At 37.8% G+C, this 18,373-nt stretch overlaps 2 protein-coding genes across 3 annotated transcripts; one reads left to right on the forward strand and one right to left on the reverse strand.

Moving 5' to 3' along the window:
• The first annotated feature begins 791 nt into the window (after nucleotides 1-791).
• LOC122146568 (EKC/KEOPS complex subunit TP53RK-like) lies at nucleotides 792-3,410 on the forward strand. Its single transcript, XM_042765925.1, has 2 exons — nucleotides 792-1,092; nucleotides 2,629-3,410. Exons 1-2 carry the CDS (start codon nucleotides 864-866, stop codon nucleotides 3,111-3,113), a joined length of 714 nt encoding a protein of 237 aa, XP_042621859.1. The 5' UTR covers nucleotides 792-863; the 3' UTR covers nucleotides 3,114-3,410.
• A 627-nt stretch (nucleotides 3,411-4,037) lies between these two features.
• LOC109098234 (serine incorporator 3-like) lies at nucleotides 4,038-14,971 on the reverse strand. Of its 2 annotated transcripts, XM_042765923.1 has the most exons (9): nucleotides 13,086-14,971; nucleotides 12,785-13,050; nucleotides 12,398-12,545; nucleotides 10,547-10,716; nucleotides 10,298-10,388; nucleotides 10,068-10,096; nucleotides 5,298-5,470; nucleotides 4,612-4,839; nucleotides 4,038-4,467 (listed from the first exon to the last, which is right to left on the reverse strand). In XM_042765923.1, exons 2-9 carry the CDS (start codon nucleotides 12,863-12,865, stop codon nucleotides 4,329-4,331), a joined length of 1,059 nt encoding a protein of 352 aa, XP_042621857.1. In that variant the 5' UTR covers nucleotides 12,866-13,050; nucleotides 13,086-14,971; the 3' UTR covers nucleotides 4,038-4,328. The 2 variants fall into 2 exon arrangements, with proteins under 2 accessions (XP_042621857.1, XP_042621858.1); XM_042765924.1 differs by lacking the exon at nucleotides 12,785-13,050 and having other exon boundaries at nucleotides 13,994-14,412.
• Between the last annotated feature and the right edge of the window lie 3,402 nt (nucleotides 14,972-18,373).

Raw genomic sequence — 18,373 nt, forward strand, 5'->3', positions numbered from 1 at the left:
CGAAGACATCTTAAAAGTCGACATAAAACGCCTATAAGATTCGGACAATACGCTGCAAAAAAAAATTTAAATTGCTAAAATAATTGTATCATAGTGTAGCCTATACTAGAGCATTTCGTGTTTATCTGTAATAGATGAGTGGAAGAGATAAAAGTGAGGACTGATTCTGTGGGGGTTTCTGGTGGGAATTTGGGTTTACAGTATGTCAGTAATCTTTGTGGAGATTATTGGACGGGGAAGAAACTAACGACACTAAAACTGTAGGAGATTATAAATGTGAAATGATTATGAATAGGACTGCTCTCTGGCGTGATGCAGATACGAAGTAAGAAAGGTAGGTGGCGGTATGTGCTTGTGTTTATAATAAAAGAAGACGAGTAGCATTTTAAACAAAGTAACTCAAAATATGAAGTGTATAGGTCTATCAAGGAAAGAAGGTGTTATCTATAACAGAGTATTGTTAGGGCACTCAAATTTAAATAGCACACTTAAAATAATAGGGAAACATCCAAATGGGTATGTGAACAGTGTTATGAATTTCTTGAATGTAGAAAGTATGAAGAAAGAGGAAAAATGATTGAAGAAATGAGAAAACAAATAATTTTAAGGTTTTAATAAAATGGTCAAGTGAAATAAATAGTAAAGTTTTTTATTATTATTATTTTATTAGAGAGATGGGACTTATAAATAGAATACAAAACTCTGATTCCACACTCCGGAGCAGAAGGTGGCGGTGATGCACCAATTTATGTTTGCTGCCAGCCGTCATTTAAAAAAAAACGAAGAAGAAGAGAAGGAAAAGTAGCATTTTTTACCCGGAAGTAGAGAGCACGTGTCCGTGTGTCGCAGGCGGAGGGTGGAACATGGACCACTCAGACTCAGTCAAAGCAAGTGTCCCGTCGTATTTAAAGGACGCACAGATGATTAAACAGGGCGCGGAGGCACGTGTCTATCGAGGTACTTTTTTGGGTCGGTCCGTGATTATTAAAGAGAGATTCCCAAAATTATATCGCCACCCTGAAGTCGACGAGAAACTGACGCGCCGCAGAACCACACAGGAGGTGCGATCCATACTGCGATGCAGGAGAGCAGGTCAGTAGACTGTACAAAAACTGGTCAGTACCACAGACTGTAGGTCAGTACAGGACACCAGCAGACGCTGCCTGCACGCTGAGTGCTGTCGTAAATCAGTCAGCTGTCGATGCTGCATGTTCACACTCAGTAATGTAAATGCAGACTGAGTGGACCTACTGTATACGATCGATGCAACATACGCAATCAAGAAATAACATATCTGACAGATAGAAAACAGTTGTCTCCGTCTCTATCATCTGTAGCCTAAAACTCACAGAGCAGAATATTTGTAAAAATGTGTAAAACCTACTAGAATTTATTTGAAATTCTAAATTTGTAGGGCAGCATCCAGAGATTTATTTTGTATGTATATCTTTATTCTTGTTTGAATTAAGTTAAATGTATATTTGACTAATCAAAAACGGTACGTTATTTAAACGACAAGCTCAAAAAAGAATAACCTAACCTTGATCACAATTAGAGTTAAAACATCTGAAAGTATTTGGAAATCAGAAAGAAAGAAAAAAAGTCACAAGACCATGTACAAACCCGATTCCAAAAAAGGTTCCACAAATTGTGAATAAAAACAGAATGCAATGATGTGGAAGTTTCAAATTTCAACATTTTATTCAGAATACAACATAGATGACATATCAAATGTTTAAACTGAGAAAATGTATAATTTTAATACCAGGGAAAAGTTGATTTTAAATTTCATGGCATCAACACATCTCAAAAAAGTTGGGACAAGGCCATGTTTACCACTGTGTGGCATCGCCTCTTCTTTTATAACAGTCTGCAAACGTCTGGGGACTGAGGAGACAAGTTGCTCAAGTTTAGGAATAGGAATGTTGTCCCATTCTTGTCTAATACAGGCTTCTAATTGCTCAGCTGTCTTAGGTCTTCTTTGTCCCATCTTACTCTTTAAAATTATTCCATTCCTTTTTTACTCACAATTTGTACAGTGTCCCAACTTTTTTGGGTTTGTACTTAAAGGGATAGATGAAAAAATGAAAATTTAGTCATTATTTACTCACCCTCAAGTTGTTCCAAACCTGTATTAATTTTAGCTGTTGAATGCAATACAAGTTATTTTGAGTATAGGTACTGATTATAGGTTGTTTTGAGTGTAGGTAACCAAGCAGCTGCTGGTAGCCATTGACTTCCATAGTATGGAAAAAAATACTGTAGAATTCAGTGGCTAACATCAGCTATTTGTTTACCAACATCCTTCAAAATATCTTTTGTGTTCATCAGAAGACAGGGCAGGTGTGGAACAACGTCAGGATGAGTAAATGATGACAGTATTTTCATTTTGAGGTGAATTGTCCCTTTAAGGCTTCAATAAGGGAAATAACTAATATGAATATTTTTAAACACCTATTTGCCTCCTTGCTGATTTTAAAGGGTCCTGCGGTGTGACAGATGACTCTTTTGATGAGTGCAAATAAGTGCATGCATAAATATTAAGATTATTAATCTGCTAAACAAACAAATGTAAATGTAATTAACATCACCTCTGTATGATCGACTGCTTTGTTTCCTCTGTCCCAGGTATCAACGCACCCGTTGTTTATTTTGTTGACTACACCACTCATTGTATTTTCTTGGAGGATATTATTCACTCAGTGTCAGTAAAAGACCACATAGCATCGGCTCAAGCGTCAGAACAGAACCCACAGCATCTCCAGACTCTAGCAGACAAGATTGGTGAAACCCTGGCTCAGATGCATGATGAAGATGTCATCCATGGTGATCTCACCACCTCAAACATGCTTCTGGTCAGTGGAGCTGAAGACCACAACATGAAGCTGGTTCTGATTGACTTTGGGTTGAGTTACATTTCTGCTCTACCAGAAGACAAAGGAGTTGATCTGTACGTGTTGGAGAAAGCTTTTCTCAGCACTCATCCCAAAACTGAGACTTTGTTTGAGAGACTTCTGAAAAGTTACACTGCTTCATCTAAAAAGTCCTCCGTGGTCCTCAAGAAACTGGATGAAGTTCGATTGAGAGGACGGAAGAGGTCTATGGTGGGATGAAGTGCAGTACAGCGTATATTCTGGCATTGGAATGCTTTCACACAGGATTTGCTTCGAGCTTCCATCTGTAGTTTGATGTTGGAAATGCTATCATGAATGTGTACGTAATGAATGGTTTAAATTCAAATTCTCCAGTTCAGTGTGGGTGCATAATAGACAAAAGCACACCCTCGACCAAAGACTGATTGATCTGCTGAATATTTGAGCTCTACTAAAAATACGTGTGTAAACGCGTTAATCAACATGTTCAGTGTGCTTCCAAGACCTGTGAATGAAACCAATAAAACACTGATACCAGGTTCTGCTTTTGTAATCTACATTTAAATCAGTAATATACAGTTTTTTGACATTTATGAGTGATGGTCAAGTCAAAAAGATGGAGATGGAGAAAAAACCCTTTGCAGAAACCAGGTTCGGTTGGGGCACTAGTCTTTGTGATGCAGCCTGGAAACATTAACTCACAAATCAGAATTGAGTTTTAAGATTATTCAAAGAAATTGCATCAGGCATTGCATCTTTCTGCTTGAAGATCAGGAAACATCACAGCAGCATTAGGTGAGAAGGACGAGATGTAGTCTGTACGGAAACATGAAGGTAGATCTGCCGTGATGGTATAAAAACAATGACAAAAAACATGCAAATATAATGATGACATCTGAATAAAAAAATAAAAATAAAAAATTGTAAATGCACTGTTAAATATTCTAATTTTAATTCATTAATACAATGTACATATATAAAAAAAATTGTTCTGGTTGTACAAAAATACAATTTATTTGATCATTATCCAAAATATATTTGCATCCTCGATGATGTATCAGATATAATGCATTATTTGTCACTTTACTCCTTGATTTTATGATGAAAATGTAGCATTTTTATACAAAACAAAACATCCAGTAAAGATCCAAAAATTGCCTGACCAACAGAAATAAAACACTTTATTTCAGCATGAATTAAAAGTACAAACACTCCGTTATAAAATACATTGTCATTCCTGCTGATGGCACAGAGAACATCCTGAGGCTATTAGGCAAAATGGTCCAAAAATAAAACCCATAAAAACATTAAATCTCCCAATAAATATAAACAAAAACCAAACATTATTTTCATAAGAGCATCAAGGCTGTAAGACATTACACTCTTACAAAAAAAAAGATCTTGGAAGTGATGGAAGAGAACCCTGATTTTTAGAGGTGTTCTGCAGAAATGCATCTAGGTGAAGTCTCTGTTGGTGAGGATCATAGGAGCAACCAGACTCCAGCTGTATAATGAGAGACAGACCCAGCTGGAGGAGATTTTCACCCACACTGCCGGCCACTTGCTCGTCATGGCACTGTAGTCTGCATCAGGACTGGTTTGACAATAAAAATCAATGATATACTTCAGCAAATAATTATATACAGTGCCTGCTGTTGTGTGTGTGTTTCTGCTTTTCTGCTCAAATTGTTCAAGAATTCTACATCGTACTTCAGTGATCACTGGGGAATGCACACACCTGTACCAGTTGGTGAGAGTCATCATGATGTAAAGAGACGCCAGGAACAGCATGAAGTGAAAGAAAGCGTAGCTGTACTGAACAGTGTCTCTTTTGTTGTCCTCCACAGTTGGTGCTGTGACCTCTTCTGCTGTCTCAGGACTTACCGTGCAGCTTTCATCCACGACTGTGGTATCTTTAGCTGCCAAGGTTAGTTTATTAACTTGACTGGTATTGGAAGAGCGTATACTGTGAAGAAAAAAAAAGGAAGCTCTTTATGGCATAAGCATTAGAACTCTAGTATGGCCCATCTGGATACATAATGCCTTCAAGTATGTTTATTAATCTATCAAAACTACGTCAAAAGCTTGGACACACACATTCCCATGCATGCTTCAAAGTAGTTGGTTATCTGGTCCAACTTATCTATTACCCAACTTATCCATTTAAAAAAAAAAAGGTGTAAGGTAAAAGTAAATAGGTAAATAATGTGCATTTATTCAGATTTTTTTTCCAAATACTCCACAAGTTACTCCAGAAAACTGGAGTTTAAAAAAAAAAAAAACAATTCTGGTACCACACTTCTGTCTTTGGTGTGTAGCTGAATTAATTAATACAAACAGTAGTATTGGCACCTTCTAGAAGTAGTTACAAATAACCTGATTTGAAGGACAACAACTGTTTATATCACATTAAAAACACTATACCTTGAATACAAAATGCAGAGAACAAATATGGCCAATCCGACGATGCTTTGAGCGTCCCACCACTGCAAATATGGGGCAGATGGCACATTTTCCTCTATGTCTACAATGATGACGGCCGTCTGGTTCTCGATCTCCAGTGGGGTGACTGTGGAGGACGTGATCTGCTGGAAGATGTAACAGATGGTTATATCTTAAACTCGGAGGTGAAACATCAGGACACGCAAACAGCTCTGTTATTGAACATCCATTTATTCTTCTTTTTCCATTACAACCCCATAACCTTTTTCTGCCCAGGAGTGCCCTCTAGTGTTCTGTTGGTTACACTACATCCCCCCCTTTTAGTCTCAAAATCTCATTATTATTATTCTACATACTTATATCCCCATGGTTATATATTCTCTTTTTTTTTTCCAGGGAACAAACATCTCAATAACATAACATTGAACTTTCTTTCTTAAGCTGGAAGCCAGGGTAGACTACCTGGGCATTCCTGACTCTGCTGAAGGGGTTATTCTGCCCTTTTCTTGACAGCAGGTCTACCTATGCTAATTCATCTTATAAGTCCATTCTTTCTGGTGGACGGGAAATCCTACCTGACCTTGTCACTGTAACGTTGACCTCTTGCTGAGTTGGTTCTGGAAGAACAGTAAGATGAGCTCGATTCCTTCTCAGTGTTCCCATCTCTGTTTCTACCTGATACGATCTTGGCGTTGCTGCTTCCCCCCGGACCGTTCCAGTGGTTTTCGATGTCCTGATCCACACTTTCTGTCCAGGTATGATGACTGGTAGATTTTTTCGCTCTGTGTCTAGATCTGAATGTTTCCTGTTGTTTCTCTTTTAACATCCTATCTTTTCTTCTGAACACTTTCAGGTCAGGCCATCTTGGGGTGAGAGATTTTAGGTGGAACTGGGACTGTTGACCTTATTCTTCTCCCCATCAAGAGTTCTGCAGGTGAGATCCCATGAGCTAATGGAGTCGATCTGTAGGCCAAAAGAGCTCTCTGAGGGTCTTGGTTCTTTCTCAGCATTTGTTTTTACTGTACGCACCGCTCGCTCTGCCTCTCCATTGCTCTGGGGGTAACGTGGACTGCTTGTGACATGTTTGAAGTCATAGTCTCGGGAAAACTCTGCGAACTCGCATGACGCAAACTGTGGACCGTTATCTGTCACCAGTGTTTCAGGGATTCCAAACCTGGCAAAGATGACCTTCAGCCTCTCCACTGTTGTTGCTGTTATGAGTTTTGGCAAAGTTTGCAACTTCAATATATCTCGAGAAATAGTCAACCACCACCAGATAATGTCCTCCTTCCCATTGGAAGATATCAGCTGCGACTCGTTGCCAGGGTCTCGCTGGTAAAGGTGTTGGCATCAATTGCTCTGTTTTCTGCTGGGAATGCTGACAGCAGATGTCGCATCTCTCCACTAACTCTCTTACATCTCTTATAACACCTGGCCACCATATAGATTGCTGTGCCCTTGCAATGCACTTCGTCATTCCTTGGTGACCTTGATGAAGTCTTTCGAGCATCTCTCTCTGCATGGGTTTTGGAATCAGAATTCGTTCTCCTTGTCAGTAGGATACCGTTTGCCACGTGGATATCTGCCCTATGAGACCAGTATGGCACGAGATGTTCCCGACACCGTTTTCTGATGGTCTGGCCATCCTTTTTGTGTATACTGTCTTAGTTGTTGGCAGGTTAGATCCTCATTCTGCATTTCCTGAATCTGTTTCAGTTTTGTTTTTGTTGCAGGGATTTGTTGAACTATGAGATCCACAAAAACTCTGCACTCATCCTCCAATGTTTCATTTTCTGTTGATTTTTCAGGTCCCGATGGCGCTCGTGACAACGCATCTGCCGTGACCAGTTGTTTTCCTGGAACGTACATGATGTTGTACTTGTATCTGAGCAGCCTCAGTCTGAAACGAAGAATTCTTGGAGGTAAATCATCAATTGGTCTGTTGCCCAACAGTGATATTAGGGGTTTGTGGTCGGTATGCACTGTAAATTCCAATCCAAGCAAATATGCACTGAGTCGCTCACATGCCCATGTTGTCGCAAGAGCTTCTTTTTCAATTTGTGCATATCGTGTCTCTGTGGGGGTTAGACTCCTTGAGATATATACGACAGGCCTCCACTCACCATTTTTTTGTTTCTGCATGAGCACCCCGCCTAGACCATAAGATGAAGCGTCGGCTGAAACTATAGTCTCACTGTTCGGACTATACTGTGCTAGTATAGCTGGTGAGCTGAGTTCTTTCTTTACTTTTGCAAACGCTTCTTTCTGCTGTGCATCCCATGTCCAGGTGTTGTCATTTCTTAACAGGTCTCTCAGTGGCTTCGTGAGAGAGTCGGCAAATGAGGTGAAAACTTCCCCGACGTAGTTAACCATTCCCATGAAACGTCTCACACCTTCCACGTTCTCTGGCTCAGGCATGTTGAGGATGGCTTTAATCTTGTCCTCGTCTGCTTCGATCCCTTGAGCACTTATGGTATGGCCTAGGAACTTCACTCTATCAACAGCAAAGACACACTTATCATTCAGTGTTAGTCCTGCTTCTTCAAACTTCTTCAGCACCTCACACAGTCTCTCATTGTGTTCTTTTTGATCTTTTCCAAACACTAGGACATCGTCTGCATGACAAAGAGCTCCAGTCGTTCCTGCAATGATCTGAGAGATCCTGAGCTGGAAATGCTCCGGGGCTGAAGATATCCCAAAAGGAAGACGCCGAAAGCAGTATCTCCCAAAGGGTGTAATGAATGTTGTTAGAGGCTCGGAGTCTTCATGCAAGGGTATTTGCCAGAACCCAGATGTGGCATCTAATTTGGAGAACACAGCTGCTCCCTCTAGCTGTGCTAAAGTCTCATCCACAGCTGGCAGTATGTGTCTTTCTCTGCACACATTCTCGTTCAACCGTGTGAGATCGACGCAAATCCTGATATTGCCATTCGGTTTTGGCACGACAACCATACCCGCGCACCAGGGAGTAGGCTCTTCGATTCGTCGAATGACTCCCATTCCTTCCATTCTGTGGAGTTCCAGTTTTACTTTCTCCACGAGCGGTAGCGGTACTCGTCGTGGGGCTGATAGAGCATACGGGACGGCTCCTTCCGACAGTTTGATCTTGTAGCTGCCCTCTAATTTTCCGAGTCCCAAGAAAACTTTGGGGAACATTGCCTTGTACTGCTCTCCAGGTTTGTGTATGTTGGCTACCTGTTGCAGTAATTGTAAGCTTTGAATTGCAGGCAGTCCAAGCAGCGGCATCACTAGATCCGTTACCACATATATATCCTGCCAAATTCTCTTTTTTCCCTTCTGCAGGCATGCACTAAACGTACCCATCACTTTCAATGGAGTACTGTTAGGTCCCAGGATCTTCTTTTTGGAATCTTTGAGTTTCCCTTGCTTTTCAGCTGAATACAAAGATGCTGGAATAGCTGTGACTGCTGCACCTGTATCTATTTTAAAGGTGATTTGGTTCTTTATTCACCAGTATTTTCTGTTGCCACAAATTCTCTTGTTTTTGGGTCTGGATTGTTCCCAAGAATGCAGACTCATCATATGAACTGTCAACGATCGCTTCGAGTCTTTGAACTGACTGGCATACTGTAGCAAAATGTCCTTTTTTTCTGCATTTTCTGCATTCCGCTTCTCTAGCTGGACACAATTTCCATGGGTGTTGTGGACTTTTTCCGCATCGCTTGCAGGAATCCATCTGTTTTATTTTAGGAGTCGCATTGTAAAAACTTTGCGTTCTCTGCACTGTCCCCTCTGCCTTTTGTAATGTCATTTTTGCTTTAGATGTTCTCTTTGTTACGACTGCATCAACGTTAACTTCTTTTACTTCAGACTTTTCTCGTCTTATTATTGGCTGCTGACGTTTTATTTCCTCATTTTGTCTGACCTGAGTTATTGTTTTATCCAATGTCAAATTTGGATCTAGTTGCAGTCTCTCTGAGAGCTTTGCATCTCTTATGCCCACTACAATACGGTCTCTGATCATTTCCTCATGAAGGTCGCCATATCTGCAGTGTTCCGCGAGCTTATACACGTCCGTGATAAAACTCTCTGCTGATTCGCCAGGCTGTTGAAATCTGCTGTTGAATTTCGCTCTCTCATAAATAACATTATGTCTGCCGATAAAGTGCTCACTTAAAGCCTTCTTGACTTCTTCATAACTCTTTTTCTCCTTCCTCGCTTAGGGGTAACGTATTTAATATATCGTCACTTTTCCCCCCCCATAATGTAAAGAAGAGAGTTTACCTGGTAGGCGGAGGGTTTTTCTGCAAGGCCCGATGCTACTCTGAATCGTTCAAAGCGGCACATCCACTGTGGCCATGAACTAGGCTCGTCGAAGTTGAAACTTCCCGGAGGTGTCAGTGAAAAATATCTGATCCATATTTTGACTGTTCACTTACTCTTAATCTCGAGCGCACTGCTCCGATGATCGTTTTCTTTTTTTTTTTTCACTGGCCCGTTCTCAATTGCACTTGAGCACTGTTTCAATTCCTTTTTTTTTTCTTGCAGTCCGTGTGCAACATCGCATTCTTTTCTCCCTCAATTCCTTATTTCATTCTTTCCAGGTTGTGGAAACCACTTCTGACACCATGTAACAGATGGTTATATCTTAAACTCGGAGGTGAAACATCAGGACACGCAAACAGCTCTGTTATTGAACATCCATTTATTCTTCTTTTTCCATTACAACCCCATAACCTTTTTCTGCCCAGGAGACACACAAACAGAACTGTTGATCATGCAAGAGAAGATGCTGATCAGACTCGGGTTGCATGTGCGGTCTGGAGACGAGGGATGGACACACACAAACAAAACGACAGATCTTGTAAGCCATCTGAAAGGAAACTTCTGAAGTATGTTTTCCAAGTAAATGTATCAGCTAAAAGCAAGGTCAAACATTCTGAATATCAAGTAAGTCACGTGGTCTAATTTAGCTAAGACAGAGATTACATGTATAAAAAAAGCTTTGTGAAGCTGCTAACCTGGCTCATTGGTCATGGCTGACCAGGTGAAGTACATGGTGTACAAAGTCATAATGGATGACTGAAGAAGACCAGATCTGGGCTGGTATTCCTAGAATTTCACACATTATCTCATTTCACTGGACTATAGATCACAAAGGGACCATAAATGATTAACAAAAACACACAAAACATGAAATATACATAAGATGTAATTACAAATGAAACTGTTTATATGGCAGGTACAGACTAACAAATAACTGCAAATACCTGTATTCTGGGCAGTACAGACAGAGCAGAAGCTATGACACATAATAACATGTTGAAGCTGATGAAGAACTTGTTTAGCATGCATCCTTCTGGCTGAGCGTAGATGTTATAGCAGAGAACAGCAGCCGTGAAAGACAGAATATAGTTCACTCCTGTTACCGACAGCAAGGCTAGAAAGAAGGAGCGTCAAATTACTCAATATACAGGTACATCTCAATAAATTAGAATGTCGTGGGAAAGTTCATTTATTTCAGTAATTCAACTCAAATTGTGAAACTCATGTATTAAATAAATTCAATGCACACAGACTGAAGTGGTTTAAGTCTTTGGTTCTTTTAATTGTGATGATTTTGGCTCACATTTAATAAAAACCCACCAATTCAAATCTCAACAAATTAGAATATGGTGACATGCCAATCAGCTAATCAACTCAAAACACCTGCAAAGGTTTCCTGAGCCAACAGTTAGGAGCAAAACCAGCTGAATCAGAATAAAGCAAAATGCTCCAAAGCTTCCCACAATAAACCACACTAAAGAAAAAGACGTATATGAACTCAGATTTTGTACAAACCCAAACTGAGCTGGGCATGAAGAATAAAGAACATATGATTCATGGAGACCTCCAAAAAACACTGTTTTTTTTTTTTTTTTTTTTTTTTTTTGCCCATTCAACTGAACTAAATGATAAAGAACAATGGCACTAGAGGTGATGCATAAACAATGCTCAATAAGTTATTACATTAATAATAATAATAATAATTTGGTTGCTTGCTCCCATTAAGTGCAGAACTGACCCTTTGCTGAACCTTGCACTAACGTCATTTAAAACAAAGATGCTCATCACAACAGATCTGGCCCTAAAACGTCCATAACATACTCACTATACTCTGATCTCTTTAGTAACCATAATATAGTACTACCTAGTTATCTGCACACCTGAATGATAACCTTAACAATAATTTACCTTAGAACATTTAATGTACTTACCGTTGCTATACATATGTATTTGGGAATGAGGGCTGACACATATTTTAACTGACAGCATGCAATGATTTAAACACACAGGACTTCCATATACTTATACTAGAAAAGTCAACAACCTTGTCTGATAATATGATGGGATGGCAAGAGTTGTACCTTATGATAGTTATACTTTCAAAAGGATTCGCCCAAAAATGAAAGCTCTGTCATCATTTTCTCACCCTAATTTCAATGGCTTATGTTCATCTTCAGAGCACAAACATTGTTGTCCAGAAACTGAAAATCCATGCAACCAATTTTTTTTTTTATCATTCTTTAAAAAGTATGAAAAGACACAGTAAAAGTATTCCACATTTATCAAGTGTCCTCTGAAGAGACACGATCGCTTCATAAGAAGAACATAATTAATTTGAGCTTATAAACATTGATTAACACACATATGGTAAATGGAAGCTCAAACGTGCATAAAGCGACTGTTCGGATCAAACCACTCAATTTAATATTAATTGTACAATGTTTTCTATTAACGTTGGGTGACGTACCCCTTCAAGCTGAGGCTTAGCAAAGGGTCAGCTGCAAAATTAATGATTTCCACAAACACTTCTCATCACTGGCAAAGATTCACCTGAAAGGTATCCGATTGGCTAAGATTATTCTTCACAGAGCATAAGACTATCACAGAAACAAGAGTGACTTCTAATAAACTTCCACCTGTTGCAGTGATATCTGATGTAATTTAATGATGGATATCAACTTGGACATTGCATTCTTGACATTTATATAAAAACAACAACAATAAAAACATGAAATATAACTTCACATTATAGCCAACCAATCAGATCAGATTTATAAAATGAGTTCAATTCTTACTTTGGGTAAAAGGCACCTCTGGAATATAGAAGGCACCAACAGAGACAGCAACCATTGCAGCCTTATAACCGACAAAAATCTCACACTGAACATCCGCCTCAATTCCTGGTGTACCGGATCCTGCTCCTCCGTGACAAAAGCCAGGGATCTAAGAATTAAAAATTTAAAATCCTTTCAGCGTTCTGCTAAACTATAAAACTTCTCCAACTTTCAAATGAACTACAAATTACATTTTATCTCGGCATGAGAGACAAAAGTCTTCTTGAGCATTTGGTTAATAACTTCACAAATCTTACAACACAATGTAAAAAGCCCTCTTGGTGTACATTATTTGAGTTATTGGATTATTTCTAACTCTACTAATGCCTCGAAATAATTAATTCTTACTCTTTTAAGCTGTTGTTCAACACCAGGTGACAACATGACACAGGCAATGATGGTACCAAGCAAAAGGATGAAGGCATACATGATTCGGGTTACAATAGACCCCTTGATCTGTGGGCAGCATCTGCATCTACGACATGCTGCATGGTTGCAAAGGCAAGAAACCTTCAGGAAAAAGGGGGAAAAAATCCACCTGGAGCTCTTTTATAAAGAAGAATGACGGAGGAAAAAAAGGACACATCAAGATGATAGACTCTTATGCAAAAAGACTTTCCTCTGTATTAAAGGCAAAAGGTGCTTCCACCAAGTATAAGCACACGGGACACAGAATTGATAGATATTAATGTTAAGATGGTTAGTGCTGTTAAGACGTCTAAGGTCTAACAGACAAATATTAGACACTAAGATTTAAAACAGATGACGTGAGATCTGAGCTCAATCTGTTGTAAACAACTTAATACTACAGTCACCTGTCCTTGAGAAGCCACGTGCACAACACATGCAGCTAAACCATGTGGTTGATAGTGTTATGGGCAACACTAGAATACACCAGAACACCAGAATAATAATCTCCAGAATATTCTTTATAGACCTGTGTAATAATATTCTATAGAATTCACCTGCGCTTAGCAATATGAATAATATTCTGTAGAACAGTGACTGTCAAGCGTGGTCGTGCTCATTTTGTCTCTATTGTCTAACACACACTTCGTCGACTGTGAGCAGTGCTACTGCAGACCAGGATGGAGAACCACTGCTTTAGAATACATGTGTGTAAAAAGTACAGTAGAGTACATGTGTTTAATAATATTCTCAAGAATTAACCTTTTTAGCATTACTCTGTAGATTTCATCTGTTGTTGTTAATATTGTTCTCAATTACTCACGTCACCTGTATTATATTATATTATATTATATTATATTGTATTATATTATATTATATTATATTATAAACCTGTTTGATATACCCTGTACACGTCATTGAGGTGACGTAACTGACCTGTCCCGCTGCTGACTGTCAGAGGAAACAATATGACTAATCCAGGTAAGCGGGAGAGTAAGTAATAGGTGAGGTGTTATTTTTATTTATTTATTAAATTATTTATTTTTTTGACTTGTCCTGCTTTCATTACACATGAATAAATTTTTTTGAAAAGTTTCATTACAATCTGAACAAAATGTGAATTTGTATATAAAAAGCAACCCGACTTACCCAAATAGTCAGGGTCCACAACACCCATAACCTATTTTCAGCAAGAGACACAAGAGATCTAATATCCTGTTAATGTTTATGTTAATAATGAGTCAATTCAGAATTAGAGCAAAATAAATAAAACAGAAGCGGTCCCTTAGAAATTAACATAAAATATCATGCTGGCCGGGATTCAGGTATCAGTTACGATCCCACCTCGAGCTCTGGAATGACAGATGGGACGTCCGTCACGTGACCAAACAACACTAATATTAATTACGTCTCGTGACGTTTACCCAACAGTCCTTACCGATTTGCTGAAAGAGAGACGGCCCCTAGAAAGCTAGCCAATTAGAAGAACCATGCATTGGCGGAAAGCCTAGCTCATGAATATTAATTGTTGAACGTTCGGAGGTTACCAAGACAACTCAACGACCTCGTTAATATTCATAAGCTAAGCTCTCCTCGTCATTACAAAGAGAGATGTTTTAAAGAAGAATGTTTCTGTTGGGGGGGCGGTTCAAGATGGCGCTCTAGAAACATGTGAGTTGATGTGCTCTGCAAACTCAAACGGTGAAATTTACTTTTAGTGCCGTCAGAATAAGTCTAAATTACTTTCTTTTAACTTCAAATAGCAATTTCTAAACAAATGTTCTTCTAGTAAAGAGTGACATAATGGGCAAGTCCGAAAAAAGGAAAACAAAGAGCGCTTCACAGGCTACCACTAGTCCTGCTACCAAAACCAATCATGAAACGCTGCAAGGCTCTAATAATCTTGCGACAGAGAACCTGCATGATTATGTCAAGACAGACTTGCCGGTAGATGCAATTTCTGACGAGTTCATGTTGTGTGAGGAGGAATTTCCTTCACTTTTAGACACGCCATGCAAATCTCCTGCCGCCAAACAACGGAAGACTAATCAATCTGAGATTGCTGACGTGCTCTCTCAACTTGGAGCACTTTCTCAGTTAATAAACACTCAGTCTGATTCCCTGGAGAAAATGATAGGAGAAAATACACACGCGATTACTAACATGAAGGAGGTAATAAATGAAAACACCAAGCAAATCACAAGTGTCAAAGAAGCTATCGAATTTATGAGCGAGGAGGTTAACTGTCTGAAAACCAAGTGCGGTGCAGTGGAATCCAAGATTGGCAAAATGGAGCAGACTACCTCTGAGCAGGAGAGAAGACAATCACAACTGTAAAATTAATATATACGCTATAATTAAACAACATAAATAGTCCCCGAGAAGGAGAGAGAAGATGTTCGACTACAGGTGATCCAGTTGTGTCAGCGACTCCTGCCAGAGGACAGAGACAAACTTCCGAACGCCATTGATATTGTACACAGACTTGGTCGCAAGCAGCCGAACAAAACTAGAGGAGTTATTGTTCAATTTGCCTCCCGATTCTATCGCGACGCTGTGTGGCGTGCAGCAAAGGAGTCTACTTTTCTCAGGGAAAACGGCCTAAAAATATCTGAGGACTTATCTCCAGCAGATAAAGAAAGGAGGAGCAAATTATGGCCGGCAGTGGAAAAAGCAAGACAAAATAACAAGCGTGCTTACTTTATTGGAGGTAGGGCGTTTGTAGAAGGAATTGAAATATTCCCTCCAGCCTGAAACTTCATTTAGCTGACCTGATATACATGAAACTTGTTTCACTATGTGCCGAAACCGTGGGCTAACGAGAGGCTATTTAATTTAGAGATTGTTGCCCTTAAGTTTTATTTATTTTTTTCCCTTAAAAGAAGGCAAAGTCCAAAAAATATATATATATATATATATATATATATATAATATATGTATATATATATGTATATGTGTGTGTATATATATATGTATATATATGTATGTGTGTGTATATATATATGTATATATGTGTGTGTATATGTATATGTATATATATATATATATATAATATATATATATATATATATATATATATATATATATATATATATATATATATTTTTTTTTTTTTTTTTAGTTGGTATTTTGAAGGAATTTATTATAATTACTGCCATGTCTAAGTTATAATTGCTTATATAATTTTGAGAAAAAGATACTATGGAGTTTTGTTTTGGCAAACTTTTTTTTTTTTTTTTTTTTTTTTCTCTCTAACTTAAAAGTCATTCTAATCTCAGGAATATGTTTTTGTATTCTCCTTGTGGGTTAGGGTTAAAAACTAAGACAATAACATTGATGGTTTTATTAATATATTGGCTATATTTACACTACATAAATAAGAAATTTGAAATTACAAGATAAAAGATTACTCATGTTCTATAGATGTTGATGTCTAAATTCTGAATTGCACTACTTTATTTGTATTAATATAGAGTTTGCTGTTCTCATCGTTTTACGTGTTAACACATTTTCAGAGACCAATACACTCTACTTCTATAGTAGACTTTTCTTTTTTCTTTTATGTCTCTATCTATAATTTCTTTCAACACTAGAGGGTTAAGAAACATTACAAAAAGGAAAGCAATTTTTTTGTTTCTTAAACAATTTAAGTCTGACTTTTGGTTTTTTGCAAGAATGCCACTCAACCAAAGAGGATTGTAATTTCTGGAGATCTCAGTGGGGATCTGATTTATGGATGGCTCATGGAACAAGTAACTCAGCTGGTGTCTGTATTCTTAAAAACCGTTTTGATGGGAAGATTGTATGTTCTAATTGTGATCCTGGTGGACATTACATTTGTCTTGTATTGGAAATTTCGAATGTAACCATTATTATTGTTAATATTTATGGGTTTAATCAACAAAAAGATAATGAGAAACTTATTGATCAAGTGGAAGAACACGTGTTAAATTTGCTAACCAAATATCCAAATTCTTATTTAGTTTTCGGAGGGGATTTTAATGTGGCTTTGGATAACGTCTTAGACAGATGGCCTCCAAAGTCTCCTGATAATTCTAGTTTGTACTTAAAGAGGTTTATGCAGCGATTTTCTTTACTTGACAGTTGGAGAGAAACTCATCAAAAAATCAAAACTATTTACGTGGAACAATAATTCCTTCTCAAACCAATCACGTATTGATTTGTGGCTTATCTCTAGAGATTTAAACAATGTATCTTCTGATATTATTCCATCACCACTTTCTGATCACAAATGCATCTCTATACGCATTCCTCTTTCAGATACTGCTAATTTACATAGAACTACCTCATATTGGAAGTTGAATATTTCATTGCTTAAGTATAATGAAGTAAAGGATAAAATTAATTTCATTATCACTAATTATTGGGAAAAAGCTAATGAGGAAAACAATTTTTGTTGTAATTGGGAATTGATGAAACATGAAATTGGTAAATACTTGCGTACTTTTAGTAGCGAATTGGCTAAAAAGAAAAAAAATGAAGAGAACATTATAATATATAAAATCTCAAATTTTCTATCTAAAATGGTTCTGACTGATGCTGAAAAAGTTGAGCTTGTTCATCATCAAAATGCGTTAGATGAGTTTTATAAACAAAAGGCTCAGGGTGCATTTGTAAGATCACGAAAAAGATGGATTGAGGAAGGTGAGCAAAACTCTTCGTAGTTTTTTAGACTAGAAAAACTACAAATGAAAAAAAATTTGATTGGAAAGCTTCTAATCAATGGATATCTCTGTGAAGACCAAAAGGCCATTGCAAATTTTTGTGCTAAATTCTATCACGATTTGTACACCTCTAAATTTAACAAACAACATGCTCATGATAAATTTTTTGAGTCATTATTTTCCATTAATCAATTAAGTAACACTGATCAAGCCATTTGTGATTCTCCCATTGCCTTAAAAGAAATCGAGGAAGCAATTAAATCTTTAAAAATGAATAAGTCCCCTGGTACAGACGGACTAACATCAGAATTCTATCATATGTTCAATAAAAACATAGCCCCTTTTTTGTTAAACGTATTTAAGGAAAGCATAAATAAATCTTCTCTTCCACCCACATTATGCCAAGGGCTGATCACTTTAATTCCCAAGCTAGGTAAAAATATTACTTTATTAGATAATTGGCGTCCAATAACGTTGTTAAACAATGATTATAAAATAATTGCTTTAGTACTGGCCAAAAGATTAAAGGGAGTGCTGCCTTCTATTATTGATGAAACACAATCTGGCTTTATGCCAAATAGACACATATCTAATAATATAAGATTAATATTAGACATTTTAGATTATTCTGATTTAATTTCTAATGACAGCTTTATCTTTTTTTTAGATTATTATAAAGCATTTGATACTTTGGAACATGGTTTTTTATTTCAAGCACTTAAAAAAATTGGTTTTGGTGACTATTTTTGTAAGATGGTTAAAATGTTATATGTAAATGGAAATAGTTCAATTAAACTGAAAAACGGTACCTCTCCCAGGTTTTCTCTAAATCGTGGTGTTCGTC

Source organism: Cyprinus carpio, chromosome A11 (genome assembly GCF_018340385.1).
Source record: "Cyprinus carpio isolate SPL01 chromosome A11, ASM1834038v1, whole genome shotgun sequence".
Lineage (NCBI taxonomy): Eukaryota > Metazoa > Chordata > Actinopteri > Cypriniformes > Cyprinidae > Cyprinus > Cyprinus carpio.

Coding starts and splice junctions, on each gene's coding strand:
- LOC122146568 (XM_042765925.1), top strand. CDS start 864: ATGGACCACTCAGACTCAGTCAAAGCAAGTGTCCCGTCGTATTTAAAG. Junction 1,093..2,628: donor ACTGCGATGCAGGAGAGCAG/GTCAGTAGACTG, acceptor CCTCTGTCCCAG/GTATCAACGCACCCGTTGTT.
- LOC109098234 (XM_042765923.1), bottom strand. CDS start 12,865: ATGTATGCCTTCATCCTTTTGCTTGGTACCATCATTGCCTGTGTCATG. Junction 12,546..12,784: donor TTGAACAACAGCTTAAAAGA/GTAAGAATTAAT, acceptor TTTAATTCTTAG/ATCCCTGGCTTTTGTCACGG. Junction 10,717..12,397: donor AGAGGTGCCTTTTACCCAAA/GTAAGAATTGAA, acceptor CCTTCTTTCTAG/CCTTGCTGTCGGTAACAGGA.